At 46.9% G+C, this 16,887-nt stretch overlaps 1 protein-coding gene across 1 annotated transcript in view; it reads left to right on the top strand.

The window, feature by feature from the left end:
* Positions 1-16,887, top strand: part of OBSCN (obscurin, cytoskeletal calmodulin and titin-interacting RhoGEF) — a 332,859-nt gene that overhangs the window by 163,631 nt on the left and 152,341 nt on the right. The window contains exons 61-66 of the mRNA XM_083186473.1: positions 612-878; positions 2,496-2,768; positions 4,237-4,503; positions 5,091-5,357; positions 9,792-10,064; positions 15,912-16,178. Of these exons, the coding sequence (XP_083042599.1) occupies positions 612-878; positions 2,496-2,768; positions 4,237-4,503; positions 5,091-5,357; positions 9,792-10,064; positions 15,912-16,178 (1,614 nt within the window). The remainder of the gene's footprint in view (positions 1-611; positions 879-2,495; positions 2,769-4,236; positions 4,504-5,090; positions 5,358-9,791; positions 10,065-15,911; positions 16,179-16,887) is intronic.

A 16,887-nucleotide genomic window follows, 5' to 3' on the forward strand; every position in this document is an offset into this window, starting at 1 on the left:
AGAGATAAGGCAGCTCAGGCTTACAACTTGTGACCTTGCAACGTAACCATGGAAAAGACAGTCTACGTGCCATTTATTATATGCTACATGGGTTCCAAATTTTAACCCTTCAGTTACCTCCCCCAAATACTGAGCCGTACCCACGCGCAGCCATGCGATCAGGTCTGAATAACCCCCTATGTTCTTAATTCCTACCCATAATTCACACCTTAGCGTCAGCATTTCACCTGGTGCCTGTCAACATCTGAACAAGGTGCACATTCTAACTGTTGACGTTGTGGTGTCAGCATTGTCGACATTGTGAATGCCAAGCTTATGACTGTGTTCTGTGCAGGAGAACGTTCCCCCAGTCTAGTCCATGAACTATGGCCGTATTAACTATGGCATCTTATTTTAGTCATGTCCCTTTATATAGAACAATCTAAGCTGCATCTGTTGTATTATATTCACCATCCCTAAATTACTGGAACATTTCTGTTTATTTAAAAAAAAAAAAACCTTCAGGAGTTGGCCACTGCCCGCTGCCATATATCCATGAGAGTCTATGCTCTGTCAGCCAACCCCAGAACCAAATGGTTTCCTCTGCCTAACGCAATCCCGTTATTTCCCAGCAACCCCCACGCTGATCACGCGCCACCTCCAGAACGAGCAGGGAGAGGAGAACGGTTCCGTGACGCTGAAGGCGGAGATCTCTAAACCCGATGCCCCTGTGACCTGGTACAGGGCTGGATTAGCTCTGAAATCAGGGGCCAAATATGAAATGAAGCAGTCCGGGTGCGTGGTCGAGCTCCATATACACAAACTACATCCGAGGGACGCCGCAGAGTACACCTGTGACACCGGGGACCAGAAGTCCGTGGCATCCATCTCTGTCAAAGGTAACGGAGAACTTTTATTCCTTCACCTGACTTTGTATTGATTTGTCGGTACTTGTGAGTTATCCGGGCGTCCGATTTTTAAATCGGGTCGGATCGGGACATCGCATCGCGTGCGACCATCGGATGCGATGCGATGCGATGACCCGATTTTTCCATAGGAATCAATGTTAAAATGGACTGAGTCCATTTTAACATGGAATTCAATGGGAAAAAGGGGTCCTTTTCATACCCCTACTATCCAAGTGGGCATGGAGTTGGATATAAACCTGTGGCGAGCGTAGCGAGCCACCGAGCCCGAAGCGTGGTGAGCGTAGCGAGCCCCGCGAGGGGACACGGAATACCGTCCCCTCGCGGGGCTCGCTTCGCTCGCCACGCTTCGGGCTCGGTGGCTCGCTACGCTCGCCACAGGTTTATATCCAACTCCATGCCCACTTGGATAGTAGGGGTATGAAAAGGACCCCTTTTTCCCATTGAATTCCATGTTAAAATGGACTCAGTCCATTTTAACATTGATTCCTATGGAAAAATCGGGTCATCGCATGCGATGCGTTGCGATGCGATGCGATATCGTATCGCATCGCATCTGATTGTATGCCTTAATTTAAGGCATACAATCAAAAAATCGGACGCCCAGATAACTCACAAGTACCGATTTGTCTGACGAGACAATGGACCTGATTCTGGTTCACTCACAAAAGCAATTTCATTCTTTAATGGTCAAAACCGTGCTGCACTGCAGGTGGGGCAGATGTAACATGTGCAGAGAGAGTTAGATTTGGGTGGGGTTTTTCTTCAAAGTGAGATCTATATTGCAGTGTAAAAATAAAGCAGTCAGTATTTACCCTGCACAGAAACAAAAAAAAAGAAAGAGATTGCTTTTGCGAGTGAACAAGTATCAGGCCCAAAGTGTATAACATGGATTATTTGGATGTTACAGATGGAGAGCCATCCTTATCTAGCCCTTTAGCAGGATTAAGTGAGCCAGAGCTGTCGGACTTAAACCTATGCTAATCCCCTACTGTATTGTTCTATGTATTGTATTGCATCTGAGAACAATAGGCCTTGGTGAGCCATGACTCACCATGGCTATCCAGAGATGGCTAGTTGAAGAAGGCTCCATCTGTATTTATAACATTCAAAATTGAGGCAACGGTGACACCTACTGGTTTTTACCCTTTACATTATTGCACAATTTGGACTTTAGAACTATGAAATAGCTTAGTCAGGAGTTCTACAGCCTACAGTATATGAGCTGGACTTCCAGCCACATTGCATGGAAGAAAACACTGACTGCAGAAATGCCAGGAAGATCTGAAAGTGACTCCGCCTCTAGATGCAGAGGGTGGGGCTCCTGAGTTTGTCGATGTGATTGGACATCTGCTGAATTAATTAATAACCTTAGCTAAGTATACAATAAATTCATATATTATATTTAAGGTATTTTGTTGCAGTACTTATCTGGGAATCCACCCATCTGGGTCTCCTTGTATTTAACCCACCCGAAACATTAAGTAACACGTAACATAGGTGTCATGGCAACATAAATGATCAATTAAATAAAGCCAGCTACAAATAAACCAGGGCTAGAATGCTGTCTGATATTATCTTCTGTTTTAGAACCAGAAGCCGTCATTGTGGATCAGCTGCAGAACATCTCGGTAGAGGAAGGAGAGGACGCCATATTTAAGTGCAAGGTGTCTAGGGATGATGCCCCTGATGTGCACTGGTGCCTGGCCGGCGTGCCGCTGCAGAATAACGAGATGAACGAGATCGCCGTCCACAAGAAGAAGATTCACACTTTGACTCTGAGAAAGGTTTCCCCGGAAGATTCCGGAATGGTCAGCTTCAGGGTGGGACAGAACACATCTGTAGCTGAATTAGAAGTTAAAGGTGAATAGTGTGACCTCTCGGAAGGTTCAGAGTACATGTTAGTGCAACGCATTTCACCCTCAATGAGGTGACATAAGGTGAAACGCGCTTAAAATGGATCCGTGCGCAAAAAGTGCCGCAGGTTGAAGCTCACACTCAAAAGTGCATCGGCTGCATTTTTGGAAGGTTAAACGTTAATCTACGTCAAAAATTGATCGCTGTATTCATTGATCCGGATAATTGTAAATATCGTCCTGATTGGTACATGCTAAAGAACACCATAGTCTGATTCAGATTTGTTAGCCAAGTAAAAAAAAAAAACGTGGACAAATCCATGCTGCACTGCAGGGGGGAAGATGTAACATCTGCATAGAGAGTTAAATTTGGGTGTGGTGTGTTCAAACTGTAGTCTAAATACTGCAAAAGTGTAAAAATAAAGCAGCCAGTATTTACCCTGCACAGAAAAAATATAATCCACCCAAGTCTAAATCGATCTACCCATGTTACATCTGCCCCACCTGCAGTACAGCATGGTTTTGGCCAGTCGGGTGCTTTTTCTTTATTTTGCTTTGTGAACAATATGCTGTCCCATATGTTATGTAATATCTGTATACATCTTGCAGTAAATCACAATGTTCTTCTACCTGCCCAGCCCCTAACTGTTCTTTCTCCAACACAGCCGGTAACATGGCAGTTAGGAGCTGATTGGCTGGTCCTTTATCGCTATTTTTCACCCTCCACTTTGGAGTATATTCAATCAGTGTCGAAACTGCCGTCTTGCCGAAAAGACGGCAGTTTTCGACATGAATACATCGGAAGGGGTTCCGATCTATTCAATCTTAACTTTTTTTTTTTCGGCATGTTGATATGTTTCAACATGCCGAAAAGCCGGTGGATTGACGGAAGAGCCGCTAATTCACCTGCTTTTGACGGAAACACAGCCAAAACTGCTGTGTTTCCGTCATTCTCAATCCGGCATAACAAAATGCCCGATTAAGGCAGGGAGGACGGCGCCAGGTGAGCAGCAGCAGCTTACAAGGCGCCGTCCTCCTTTACACCGCAGCCCGCACCCTCACGCCACCGCCTGCACCCTCCAGCACCCTCCCGTACATACCCGAGAGCAGCTCACCCGGCTCCAGCGATGTCTCCCGCCGACTCTCACTGCCGGACTCACCCAGTCCGAGCGCCGGCCGTGTGAGTGTCAATCATCGGCCAAATCCGACATCCGGATTTAGCCAATGAATTGAATAATGGATCCGGCAAAATGGATCCGACATCAATTGAATATTGCACTTTATCTCTTGTTAAGGCTTAATACAGCTGCCCCAAAGTTTGAAGAAAGACAGAAGCTGATTGGTTAGCTCTCTCTCCAAGCTTTGATAACTCTCCCCTTCACCTTAGTGACTTTACAGCTATTCTGTCTTGTGCCTGACTGTAACATGACTCCGCCTCCATCCGTAATGATCACACCATGCCGTCTCCTTCCCAGCCGCAGTCCTGAGATTTACCAAGCCGCTGCAGGCGGTGGACGCCGAGGAGAAGGCGGTGGCTGCACTCAGCTGTGAGTTCTCCAAGCCCAACATAGCGGCAGAATGGAGGAAAGGGTCCGCGGTGATCAGACACGGGGGAAGGCACGAGATTGGCGTGAAGGGAACGCTTCACACTTTACGCATTGAGAACCTTGCACTGGAGGATTCTGGGGAATATTCCTGCACTGTCGGGACTGAGAGAACGGCGGCCGCGCTGCATGTTACAGGTAACGGAGGATTTTCCTGGATTGTACTAAATTGCTTTAATTGTTTATATATTTTAAATATTTATTATTGTTTCCTGCTAGATTGCCCGGTATAGGGTCACCTCTGTCCTCCCAGTATAGGGTCACATCTACCCACCCAGTATAGGGTCACCTCTCCCCGCCCGGTATAGGGTCACCTCTGCCCGCCCAGTATAGGGTCACATCTACCCACCCAGTATAGGGTCACCTCTGCCCACCCAGTATAGGGTCACCTCTGCCCGCCCGGTATAGGGTCACATCTACCCACCCAGTATAGGGTCACCTCTGCCCGCCCAGTATAGGGTCACCTCTCCCCGCCCGGTATAGGGTCACATCTACCCGCCCAGTATAGGGTCACCTCTGCCCGCCCGGTATAGGGTCACATCTACCCACCCAGTATAGGGTCACCTCTGCCCGCCCAGTATAGGGTCACCTCTCCCCGCCCGGTATAGGGTCACCTCTCCCCGCCCAGTATAGGGTCACCTCTCCCCGCCCGGTATAGGGTCACCTCTGTAACATCTCTGTGCTCTTTATGTTCCTTATCTACTAAACACGATGCTGTATTCCAGCCCTGCCAGTAGCGTTCACACGCCAGCTACAGAACCTAGAACCCGAGGAAGGGGGAACGGCCGTGTTACAGTGCGAGGTGTCCAGGGAAGGAGCCCCCGTGGAATGGAGGAAAGGGGCGCTGGTTCTGCGGGCCAGTGATAAGTATGAGATGAGACAAAGTGGGACTATAGTAGAACTAGTCATACACAACGTGGACCTGGAAGATTGCGGCCCGTACACCTGCAGCACCGACGCTGCGCAGACCACCGCCTCCGTCTTCGTACAAGGTAACAGACAGTGGGGGGCAGAAGATTCGGTGCAGGGAATTACTTGTGGTGCAATGAGCGCCCCTTTACTTCCCTCAGACATCATTATGCACTGGGGTGTTACTGGGGTGTCACTGGGGTCGTACACAGGTGGGTCATCGCCTCAGACATTTGCTGGCTGTAGCACAGGTACCGGGCAGATTTACTGCTACCCTGGGATTTAGAGTTGAGCTATGATCTAAAGGGTCAATAGGTCAAAAGCAAAAGGTCAATATACCCAAAGGGAAATATTGGCAAAAGTCAGACACAAGCAGGACGGTCGAGACACAAAAAGGTTGCCATGGGTTTTTCATGTATTTGGAGGCAATTTGTAGATTTCATTATGTGAACCCCAAATTAGTGCTCCCTGTCCCGTCACATGACTTACTTCTCCCGCCATGCTCCAGGCAAGGTGTCTCACTCCGCCGAGCTCGCCACACTTTACCGTCCAAAAAGACCCCCCCCCCCAAAACTCATGTCGACCCTTACATGTGTCGACCTTCTCCTTGTTTTGACATTGTGCTACTGGCATCCTTTCCTCTATGTTTACTTTGTGTATGTCGACCCTATGACTTTGGACCTAGACTGGCTGAGGGCCAGGACAGTGACAAGCAGTGACTTTTTGAGTGTAAATGCCCCCTCGGAGCCGGGGTCGGATGGGGCGGCACAGAAAGCTTTTATGTGATACCCCCTATGGGCAGCCCCCTGCATGGGCTATAATGCCGGCCGGCCCCAGGGAGCCTCTGATCTTAGGAGGGTAATAAGGGCACCGGCACCCCTGCCCATACACCGGCCCATTAGCAGTCAGTAAGGTGCATATACCTGGTGTCGCCTGCATGCTCTGTGTAGTCATTCCGCTTCCGATACTCCGCCCTATATTTACTAACGGTCAATTCTAATCGATTTTGATCGATTTCAGAGAGATTCAAATAGATTTTTATCGATGTTGGGCTTCCACAGATAATACACACATTTACTAATGATCATGTTTTAATATTACGTTTTAAATGGACGTACAAAACAATCCCATAAGTCTGGAGTAATAGAACGAGTGGCGTATTTATAATGGGTGCAATGTGCATGGGGCGCACCGGCCCCTGTGTCCCAGGGGGGCCCACACTGTGCACACTGCACCCATTGTTTAGTATGTACCCCTCCAGGTATTTTGCACATCTCTCTCAGAGATTTTGGTTAGAATTGACCATAAGTTAATACACCCGGTAGACATGGCATGCCTCTATACCAGGGCTGGGCAACACCGGCCCTCCAGATGTTGATGAACTACACATCCCAGCATGCCTTGCATCAGTTTCAGCATGGCCACATAGCAAAACTAATGCAAAGCATCCTGGGATGTGTAGTTCATTAACATGTGGCGGGCCGGTGTTGCCCAGCCCTGCTCTATACTGTCCGCTGTCAGATCAGGTACAGCATCATATGTGCATACCGCATGAATTTACAGTATAGAGGCTGGGGGCGATTACTAACATGCTGCCAGGCAGCAATTGTGTGCCAACCAATCAGCAGTCTGCTTTATACTCCACTACACGCCCGGGAATGAGGACAACATTCTGATTGGTTGATAATATCACTGCACATTTGCTCTTTCCACGTGATGTTTAACTCTGAAAGAACAGGAAGTTGAGGACTTTTTCAGCAAAATCACAGAACACGTCTGACCTGTTGTTGGGAGGTGTCATAAGAAGAGACGTATTTACTAAAATCATTAAACCAAAAACTCCACATACTGTATTATTTTTAAATGCCTCACTTGATAATGTGATCTATTAATTATAGGTATTACACTTTGCAAAGTCTTCTGATTGTACATGTTGAACCCCCCTAACCTACTTACTTGTGAGCTGTAGATTTTTGTACACTTAATTACATTATAAATAGGCCCATAAATGAGGCAGTTATAACTAATATTTGCCTTTACATTGTTGCAACAAAGTTACACTTCTCTGCAATAGAATAAACCCAAAGCACTACACATGATGAGTTGAAATGACATCATCATCACTATATAAAGGCTAAATTTGCACCTTTTTTGAATTGAAGTACCACCAGTGACCACTAGAGGCCACTAAATGGACCAAATTACTCCTTAACAGAAAGTGAAACCAAAATGATCTATTTCAAATTTCCTGAGTATGGAGAGAGGGAGCTGTGAAGACAGAGATTGGAGGTAGGAGCAGATAGGGACTAAGCCGTCATTTTGACACGGTTTTTGACTAGTTTTAGATGACCAAAATAAATAACAAATGCAAATTATACAGTTATTAATTACTTTATCTTCTGAACCCTCCATATTACAGCTGGTTACTGATACAGCAGATAATTAAGTTGCCTACCTGACCCTCTCCATGCGGGAGAAAATGCTCTGTTCCTGGGCTTCCCTGGTAATGTATGATTGCCAGCACCTGTGGTGACACCTTTCTTATCAGTTACCGACCTCCCCACAGGTGCTGGTAATCATACATTATCCATACCTCCCAGCATGCCCCTCTCCAGGAGGACACAATGCTCTGTTCCTGGGCTTCCCTGGTAATGTATGATTGCCAGCACCTGTGGTGACACCTTTCTTATCAGTTACCTAGCTCCCCACAGGTGCTGACAATCATACATTATCCATACCCCCCAGCATGCCCCTCTCCAGGAGGACACAATGCTCTCTTCCTGGGCTTCCCTGGTAATGTATGATTGCCAGCACCTGTGGTGAGCTAAGTAAAGGTGATCATACATTACCAGGGATCATACATTACCAGGGAAGTCCAGGAACAGAGCATTTTCTCCCCCATGGAGAGGGTCAGGAAGGCAAATATGATTAAGACTATAGTAGAAAACAATAATATCTGCAGAGCAGTTATGTGCAACAATAAAAACCAACACAAAGGAAATTCAGTAATATCTTTAATAAATCTGAGAGGAGGACATGTACAGGGCATGCGATAAAGTTGTCTGCTGAGACAAAGTCATTGTCCGTTAGTGTCACCAGTTCCTGTACAGTGGGCCTTATTTTGGTTCACTCTTTCTGACAAAATCCTTCTAAAGCCCTGTATACATGCTTAGATTTGCTTTAGATTTGATGTTAGATTCGATTTTCTATTAGATCTGGCATTGGATCTTCCCATTAGATTTGGCATTAGATCTGTACTTTTGCATTCGATTCGATTTGGATTTCACAATGTAGGCACAATGTACTCATTCTATTTACTGGATCGAATTGAGATTTCCTTGGCTGCATAGAAGATTTTTGTGTTCGATTTGGTGAAAACGGGAGCGCGCATCGAATCGAAAGCAGATCGAAAGTGACACAAAAACCATTCGATTTCGATTAGGATTCGATTTGATTTTGCTTCTATAAGCAAAATCGAATCGAAAACAGGCAAAAATCTAAGCGTGTGTACAGGGCTTTAGATGGACAAAACCATGTGCACTGCAGGTGGGGCAGGTGTTACTTGTGCAGAGAGAATTAGATTTGGGTGGGGTTTTACTTCAAAGTGAGATCTATATTGAAGTGTAAAAATAAAGCAGCCAGTATTTTCCCTGCACAGAGACAAAATAACTCACCCAAATCTAACTCTCTCTGCACATGTTACATCTTCCCCCCTGCAGTGCACATGGTTTTGTCCGTCTAAGAAGTATTTTGTCAGAAAGAGTGAACCAAAATAAGGCCCAGTGTTTCCTGCTGTGTATTGTGTGACGGACATATATGGTCTCAATGTTTGTAGATACCACCGCACTGTATGTTGTATGTTCATGGTGTCCACTGTGCCTGGTACAAGCAGAGAATGAGGCTCCATTGTCCAACCATCAGCAGGCATCTACAGTATCTTCTGATCAGCTCCTTCTCTGCATATTGCGCTTCTCCAGAACTGCGGGGTGTAAGTCATTGGTCTAGGTAGTGTTACGGGGCGTGGATTAATGGGTCAACCGGAGACCAAAGACGTCATCAGTTAATAGCATAACCCCATATGGTCTACAGACACTAGATCAAATGGGTCAAAAGATTGATGGGGCCAGTTGGTTGACACCAGAAAAGGTCAACAGGTACATATGGTAACATGGAAATAGTAGTCACAAAACAGTAAAGTTTATAGAGTGAAACATGGACCTTCACATAGTCCACGTGGATGGTAAATGATGATGTTGACGATTTGAACCTGTTGACTTTAAGCAGTGTTAACCTTTTGACCGGGTTGAGCTTTTGTATTTGTCGACCTGATGAATGCCGACCAATTGGCTGTTGACCTGTTATTCGGATTCCAGAATTATGCCTCAGAGAACAAAAGTGGGTTAATGCCATCTCCACACCTCACATATTTTCCGACCGTATTTATCATCCTGCTAATCTGGCGTTTTTAGGATGAATCTTATTTATGTTTCTTTTTTGATCTTGAAACCCGTTGCCAGAGAGTAACGTAGAGATAGTGTCTGGTTTAAAGAACACGGATGTCTTTGCGGGGGAGACGGCCACTTTCTCCTGCCAGCTGTCCACCCAGGATGTCCGGAACGTGCAGTGGTGGCTGGATGGTTCTCCTCTGCAGAACAGCGATGTCAATGAGATCTCAGTGCATGGAGGGAATGTCCACACCCTAACGTTAAAAAACCTTGGGACCAATGACTCCGGCGTGGTCACCTTCAAAACGGGGTCTCTCGTTTCTTCCGCTAAACTGTTAATTAAAGGTATTTAAAAGGACTAACACGCCTGCTAGTCTCCTGCTAGTGTCTTACCTGTCCGGAATAACTCTCATTGGTTCAGGAAAAGTGGCCATTAGAAGACACACCAACTGTAACATCCATATCATGATTCGGGAGACTTTGTTATAAAGTTCTGAACAATTGTTTTAAAAAATATGACAATTCCAAACTCCTAAATTGTAATGATGCTTTTTATTCTGACAGTGGCGTAACTATAAATTTTGCTCCCCCTTGCCAAAAAGTTTATGGTGCGCCCCCGGCTCCTCTCCAGCGTGTTTCCCCAGCATGAGGTGAGGATGTCACACGCATAATGGAGAAGCTGAAGCAGGAGAGAGGAAGGGAGACCAGCAGACACTGCTGCTTCCCTTGGCTCTGACTTATCCCAGCACGCCCATCCGCCCACCCACCCTGTACACAGTAGCCAATAGCCGGCTCTGTGTACAGTCAATTGAATCAGTGGGGGGGATTTTCGTCTTTGCCATGGCCGTACCCGCTTTGCGGCTGACTCGCCTCCGGTGCACAGCCAGTGGGCAGTGTCAGGCAGCAGCATGTCAGTGCGTCCAGCGGGTGCTGGCGCCCACATAGACCCCACTGTGGCTTGCTCCCCCAAGTGGCAGCTGGGGCTGCCTTAAAGTAGTTACGCCACTGTATTCGGGATGTATTTATTTTGTGACCTGTATACAATAACAGAGTGTTTTATAAATAGCATGTGGTAACCTACAAGTAGCACACCTGCCAAACCAAGAAATCTGGAGGCCCAAGCTTTAGCTATTTAAAACTCCTTGCTATTGAGAAATGGTGCTCCAACCTATCAACTTAGCTGCCATGTGTTGGAAAAATTACAGTTGGAAGCTGATTGGTTGGAGCACAATGTATCATACACGATGAGTTTTAAATAGCTAAAGCTCATTGATAAATGGGCCCCATAGATAGGTGAACCCTAGCCCTCCCCACTAGTGCCTAACTAACCCAGTGGCATATTTATAATGGTTGCAGTGTGTGTAGTGCACACAGCCTCCTCCCCCTCCCCCATGCACATGGGCTGCCTCCTCCCTTAAAGCTCCCCTGCTTTAATCCCTGTATCTCACCACCCTAACCTAGCTCCCCCTTGCCCACAGCTGAACGCTAACAACATCACTTGCCCCCTTCCCCCCCCAGCCTAACCCTAAACCCTCTATCGTGCCTAAAATGAACATCCCTTCCCCAGCCTAACTCTAGCCCACCCTGCACACTTCTATTACTGAATTTGCAGTTACCACCCAAGAATGGGTCCTTTCAGGGGATATCTTGCACAAAATCACTGGCACACCATTTATTGGTGACCGAACAGAGAGTTTGGCGTTGCGGACAGGAGGCTTTAAGCAGTTCGGCCACAGTGATAATTGCGTCTCTGGTTGTTCCTAGAGGTAAAACACTAGCAATAATCTAATCACATAATGTAATAACCCGTTTCAGTAACACCATACTGTACAATCTTATTCTGCGTTACTCTATAAAGCATCCAATATTTACATTACTGTATGCTAGATAGCGATTAAGATTTTGTCTTGAAGCTTTTAATTAGAGTTGCGGATTTTCATCGTTTGCAAGCCTTGCACCGAACAAATCTTATTAAACCCACAAAACAAAATCCAGCAATATCTCAGTGTGTGCCGGTAACATTGCTGCGATAACGCCTAATGTGACAAATGCACAGATCACGTTCTGGTACAAATGTTCTATCATCCCTCTGAATCGCACAAGGAAAGGAGGGTTCAAGGCATTGCAGGATGAAATTTCACATGGCCCAAATTGATGCTTTTATTCCCTTTATGAATTGTTGATGCATGCAATGCCGGCCTCTAACTGCGCAAATATGGCAGCCTTGTCAGGATAAGGTGGAGTGGATCATTAATGATTACCGATGGCAACAATTCAGGTGACACTATTTGCAGGTGTATGGGGTGGGGAAGTCTATCTCCCTCTATCCATCCCTTTTATTTTCTCTCGATCTCTGTAGCTCGCTTCTCCTTCTCTCTTGGTCCTACGCCGCTTTCTCTTCCTCTGTCTGACATTCTATCTCTCTCTATCTCTGTAGCTTGCTCCTCCTTATCTCTTCCTGTCCATTTTACCCCTCTCTTTCTTGTTTCCCCCTCTCTCTTTCACTGTCTTCATCTCTCTCTATCTACCCCTCATACCCTGTTTTTCTCCCACTTGCACCCCCTCTCTTTCTCTAGCTCCCTCTCTATCTCTCTCTTTCGCTGACATGTTCTTTCTCAGTATCGTTCCTCTGTCTTTCTCCCTTGTTCTCTTTCTCTATCTTTCCCTGACACCCTATTTGTGTCTCACATAGGGCCAGATTCTCTAAAATTCTTCAAAAAGTAATAAAATGGAGAGTGACAAACCACCAGCCAATCAGCTCCTACCTGCCATGTCACAGGCTGTGTTTGAAAAATGTCAGACAGGAGCTGATTGGCTGGCTGTTTATCACTCTCCATTTTATCACTTTTGAAGCTTAGAGAATCTGGCCCTATGCTCAAATACCACTAGGTGCGCCTTAGACACATCATCAACACTTGTATTATGTCAGGTACAGATTATCCAGACCAGCAGCACTCCCACAATGCACTCATAATTAGGACCAGTCTGTTCTTTGGTGGCTGTTAAACTTTTCTTGGCCAAAGGAGCATTAGTTACAGACCTAAACTGAAATAATGGTAGCAGCAGTGGGACTAGGGGAGACAGTAGATAAGTCACCATGGGCTGGGTGAAGTTAACACAGGGTGAACGACTAGGCCTGAGTGTGTTGTGAGTTATAAAGGAATGGAGGTTGGGGGACAGTCTGGTGGGGACAGAGAGAGAGCAGCGAGAGCATTTTTAGACTAGGGGCAGCACGAGAGAAGTGTTGGAGATGAGAATGAGAGGTGATGTTCAAAGGGGAGAAGAGTCGGGGTCACCAGCTAAGTGGACGAGAGGGAGGGTCTGATTCTGGTTGATTTGGTCCCTGGCGTGTTCGCCCCAGGGACCGATGTTTCTATCCTGCACGGCTTCTGAGTGGGCCCCTCCGGAGACTTGCATAGTCTCAGTGTCGCTCGAACGGATGGAGGTGGGCAGGGGGCATTCGCATGCGTTTCCTGGGCATACCCACAAAAACGCTGGGTGCTCCCAGGAAAACGCTGGGCGTCCCCATGCGAACACAGGCAGGCACCTGCCTGCCTGGGGGGTGGGTGGCTGATGTCAGCCGTGTGCCCAGTTCTCGATCCCGGACGTCACAAGACTGACTTACATTTGCAAGCAGGGTAGAAATCATTTGATGGTCTGCGACCATCGAATTATTTCTGCCCCACACGCTACACTGCAAATTAATGTTTATGCAAAACATCCATTCGCAGTGCGGTGGGGATATTCACACGGCAGCGGAGTCTCGCTAAGCAACAAATTACCGCTACTTGGCGAGCCAACCAGAATGACCCCCAGAGTGTGGAGGGAGATAATCTTGGAGATTCATTACCTCTCAGTTGGTACCAACCGTTGGTGAGCGACAGGATATGGTGAGGGAATGACAGAGATGAGTGTGACACCCAGGCAGAACATTTTGGGAAATGAAGAGATGCCGGTATTTCCGCAGTGAGGAAGAGAAGGGGAGGGGTGGAGACTCAAGCAGGGTCAAGAGAGGGTTTTTGAAAATGGGGATGACGGGGTCATATTTTATGTAGAAGGGGAAGTTGCTAGTAGAGAGGGAGAGCTGGAGGCGGACATTATGGGAAAGAGCAAGTTGATGGAGATCTATTGGGAAGACTAATAAAAGAAGAGGCGGGGAGAAAGGAGCACAAGGAGGAGGAGCTGGAGGGAGAAGAAGGTGGAGGATTGGCGCTGGGGTCAGACAGAAAGGAGCACAAGGAGGAGAAGTGGGAGGTAGAAGAAGGTGGAGGATTGGCGCTGGGGTCAGACAGAAAGGAGCACAAGGAGGAGGAGCTGGAGGGAGAAGAAGGTGGAGGATTGGGTCTGGGGTCAGACAGAAAGGAGCACAAGGAGGAGAAGCGGGAGGGAGAAGAAGGTGGAGGAAGGCGCTGGGGTCAGACAGAAAGGAGCACAAGGAGGAGGAGCTGGAGGGAGAAGAAGGTGGAGGATTGGGTCTGGGGTCAGACAGAAAGGAGCACAAGGAGGAGAAGCGGGAGGGAGAAGAAGGTGGAGGATTGGGTCTGGGGTCGGGCAGAAAGGAGCACAAGGAGGAGGAGCTGGAGGGAGAAGAAGGTGGAGGATTGGGTCTGGGGTCGGACAGAAAGGAGCACAAGGAGGAGAAGCTGGAGGGAGAAGAAGGTTAAGGATTGGGTCTGGGGTCAGACAGAAAGGAGCACAAGGAGGAGAAGCAGGAGGGAGAAGAAGGTGGAGGATTGGGGCTGGGGTCGGGCAGAAAGGAGCACAAGGAGGAGAAGCTGGAGGGAGAAGAAGGTTAAGGATTGGGTCTGGGTCGGACAGAAAGAAGCACAAGGAGGAGAAGCTAGAGGGACAAGAAGGTGGAGGATTGGGTCTGGGGTTGTGGCAGAAAGGAGCACAAGGAGGAGAAGCAGGAGGGAGAAGAAGGTGGAGGATTGGGTCTGGGGTTGGACAGAAAGAAACACAAGGAGGAGAAGCTGGAGAGACAAGAAGGTGGAGGATTGGGGCTGGGGTCGGGCAGAAAGGAGCACAAGGAGGAGAAGCTGGAGGGAGAAGAAGGTTAAGGATTGGGTCTGGGTCGGACAGAAAGAAGCACAAGGAGGAGAAGCTAGAGGGACAAGAAGGTGGATTGGGTCTGGGGTCGTGGCAGAAAGGAGCACAAGGAGGAGAAGCTGGAGGGACAAGAAGGTGGAGGATTGGGTCTGGGGTCAGGCAGGAATGATCTGGTGGAAAGATCATATCCGCCTGATGACAAAATATATATTAGAAATAGATAAATTCAAAGGGGCGTTAAAAGGTTGCAAAGAGTGGGTTGGAGAATTGGGAAGAGATAAGAGTCTATCAGAAAGCCTGAGGTACATGTGTAACAATTATGTACAAAAGATCAGGTTTCAGGCGCCATAATTGCAATTTCTTATCGCCACTATTTGCAGTAATAAGAAAACAAGCACCGATCAGAGGTTTCAGTGTTCACATGCAGGGACAGAGTCTCTGGAAAGGAACCAATCCTCTGGTGATGTGGTCCGAGTGATGTGACAACATCAGAGGTCTCTCCATTCCACTAATGGAACTCCTGCACTTGTACGGTTTACTGACCAGACAACCATTGCGAGGGGAGAGTCCCAAAGGAAACCTCAGAGGGTAGCTTTTGGGAAATGAATCCCATAGGCTACAGCAGCTAATGCCATCTACACCTTGGTCAATCTGATAGCTTTGCGACCACCATAGAAACCTATGGGCGCTGCTGCTGCTGTTGGAATAGGAGAGACCGTAGCAGATATCAGTCCAGAAATGGGTGTTACTGAATGATAAATAGTCCCCTGAGTCGGTAGTTAGAGGGGGTAACTGTAGGAAGAGGAATGCCAATGAAGGACCTTTGATAAATATTAGTCCTGGTGAGTTAACCATCCATAATACAGATAGGGTTATTTATTCCGAATTTTGCCCATTAAACTGAACAGTTATTGCAAATATAACAGAGATTTTACCAAAATTTAGTAACCTGGGCTTCTATAAGACTTCTGGCTGTCATATGGCTCCAATCACTAATCACAGCTTAATATACTGCCATCCTCCCACTCCCCAGCCTTTCCCATCCCACTGTTGCCTTTGCTTCCAAGTGCATTAAGATAAAAGAAAATGTAATTTGCATCAAGGCCATTTAATGCATGTCCCCTCTGACATGTTGGTTGACAGATCCAACTATTGAGGTGGTCAGTCCCATGAATGACCTCGCCATTGATGAAGATGAGACAGCAGAATTCATTTGCCAGTACTCTAGGCCAGTGCTGGCCACATGGAAGAAAAACGATGTAGAACTGAGGGCTGATGGGAAGAGACTCATTATCGAGCAAGACTGGAATGTGGCCAAACTGACTATTAAGTCTGTGGTTCCTGAAGACTCTGGCATCTATGTGTGTGAAGCTGAAGGCACTAGGGTTGTCGCCATGCTTGATGTTGAAGGTGAGGTCTTCCATCCAATCTGGAAGACTACCTCCTTACTCCTGTCCTACCAGTGTGTTAAATCAACCATTCATACTGACTCGTGGAACTCTGTAGTCTTTAGGCCCTGACCAGCCTTCATCTTCTTGCCTCTCTTTGTATTGGTGTCCAACTTTTGGAAAATAACACAGTTCTAAGGAGATAACCTTATTAGTTGCAGGGGTTGTATTGCCCAGTGCTAAAATTGTCCATGGTCACCTTTATAAAAATGTGGGATGTTCTACAAAATAGAGTAATCGTTGGGTGGAAATATTATTGTAATTATTTACAACCATTCATAGAGGGAGGGGGGTACTTAATGTCACTTCTCTTAAATACCGGTCCACTTCTGGAGATCAAATGCTACAGTGGCCTTCTCTGTGTGGTTGTGATGTCTGTTGGCTGTACGTTCTGTTTGATAGAGATACATGCACAGAATGAAGACATCCTTAATAGTGCCCAAACTTCATTTTATGAAATTAAGATAATGTATTTGGGACCACGTTTTATCTCCGTTGGTTAAGCATCCCGAGTGCCGTCAACATAGAGTAGCGTAATCCTTTTCTGAGACCTCTGTTCTTTCTGCTAATGTGAATGACCATGCATGCCGTTTAATTCCGATACGGTGCATGTGCAGAATGATTTGCTTATTGCGGCTACAGAAATTACGGGGGTAAAATTACTGGAGTGC

Source organism: Crinia signifera, chromosome 5 (genome assembly GCF_055691185.1).
Source record: "Crinia signifera chromosome 5, ASM5569118v1, whole genome shotgun sequence".
NCBI lineage: Eukaryota > Metazoa > Chordata > Amphibia > Anura > Myobatrachidae > Crinia > Crinia signifera.